This window comes from Frankliniella occidentalis, unplaced genomic scaffold (assembly GCF_000697945.3).
Source record: "Frankliniella occidentalis isolate FOCC.00 unplaced genomic scaffold, Focc_3.1 Scaffold1197, whole genome shotgun sequence".
In the NCBI taxonomy this organism is placed as follows: domain Eukaryota; kingdom Metazoa; phylum Arthropoda; class Insecta; order Thysanoptera; family Thripidae; genus Frankliniella; species Frankliniella occidentalis.
The window spans coordinates 2686-3951 of record NW_026268302.1 but is presented as its reverse complement, the minus strand read 5'-3'; the positions used below and the strand labels follow the sequence as shown (position 1 = coordinate 3951).

At 50.3% G+C, this 1266-nt stretch overlaps 1 protein-coding gene across 1 annotated transcript in view; it reads right to left on the bottom strand.

The window, feature by feature from the left end:
* Positions 1-751: 751 nt before the first annotated feature.
* LOC127751821 (uncharacterized) overlaps positions 752-1266 on the bottom strand; it is a gene marked incomplete at its 5' end in the record, with an annotated part of 1648 nt that continues 1133 nt past the window's right edge. Inside the window, 2 exons of the mRNA XM_052275931.1 lie at positions 752-937; positions 1067-1132. Of these exons, the coding sequence (XP_052131891.1) occupies positions 752-937; positions 1067-1132 (252 nt within the window). The remainder of the gene's footprint in view (positions 938-1066; positions 1133-1266) is intronic.

The window sequence follows — 1266 nt, the reverse complement described above, 5'->3', positions numbered from 1 at the left end:
ATATTTTACCTTTTTTTGGCCGTCTTGATTGATATTGGTAGGACTATCGAGCTCCAAAATCGTGTCTTGTAGAGGCGCCGACTCCCGCAGGTTTTCACAGAGGGTAGACCACGCCGTCGGGATGTTGAGCACGCCGCGGCATCGTCCAAGGCACGGATTTGTGTGGAAGTTCGCAGAGCCCACTCGGCAGTGCTCTTCGCACCACAGTTCAACTGACACTTCAACTTTATCCTGAAAACAAAATTAAAGCAAGTTCCAGCAGGTTTCCGTCGGTTCGTCTTATGCCACCCCAAAATCAAAGGAAGACGTAGAACACAAAATTAATTTTGTAGTATGAAATGAACTTGTTCTTTGTTTAATTTAAATCATCGACCTTATTACGGTTGGTGGATCCAAAAAATGCGTCCATCGTCTGCCGCCGTTACGATACTGCTTTGTTCATCAAGGTCTCAAAGCGCCTGATAGGTAGGCAACACCACACCGGTAGTGCTTGTGTGTTCGGCGGGCTGGCCTACCCTGAGTCTTGCAGGCGCCGAGCTCTCGTAATTTGTGGAAGGATCGAATGAAAACAGTACGGCCGAGTACGGCTTAATTGGGCAATATAAACAAGCTCAACAAAAAGCATAGTGGGATCGCGATGCGATCACATCCATCCTAGCGAAAAACTGTTCCGACGCTTCAGCCCTTGTTTCGAATCCGAGCGCGCGGCAGCGAGCAAAGTCAGCTGACGACAGAACGTTCCCTCATTTGGTCAGCCCCGAAGAACAGTACTTCCTCCTAGGGATTGTAGAGGCGCCGACTCCCGCAGGTTTTTACAGACGGTAGACCACGCCGTCGGGATGTTGAGCACGCCGCGGCATCGTCCCAGGCACGGATTTGCGAGGAAATTCGCAGAGCCCACTTGGCAGTGCTCTTCGCACCACAATTCCATTGAATCCTGGAAACAAATAATGAAAGCCAGTTCTATCAATGCATTTGATACGCTTGCTGGAATGTGACACTTGCTCTTGTCTAGTCCAAAACACATATGTATAGACACTTTCGGGGACACTTGGCCCAGGCTTACCTGGGAATCTGCGCCATCTGCTGTTGGCTCAACCTTGGCGGTAGGAACTGCCCCCTGCTGGCTGATCTGCGCATATTAAGCACATTACGAGGCGCGTTACTGGCGCAGTTCTACTCGCGGAATCAAGGGGTACTCTACTAGTCAACTGGTTGAGCACTTCCCCTCTGGTAGCACTTTTGGGGCAACCCTTCAAGCCCTAA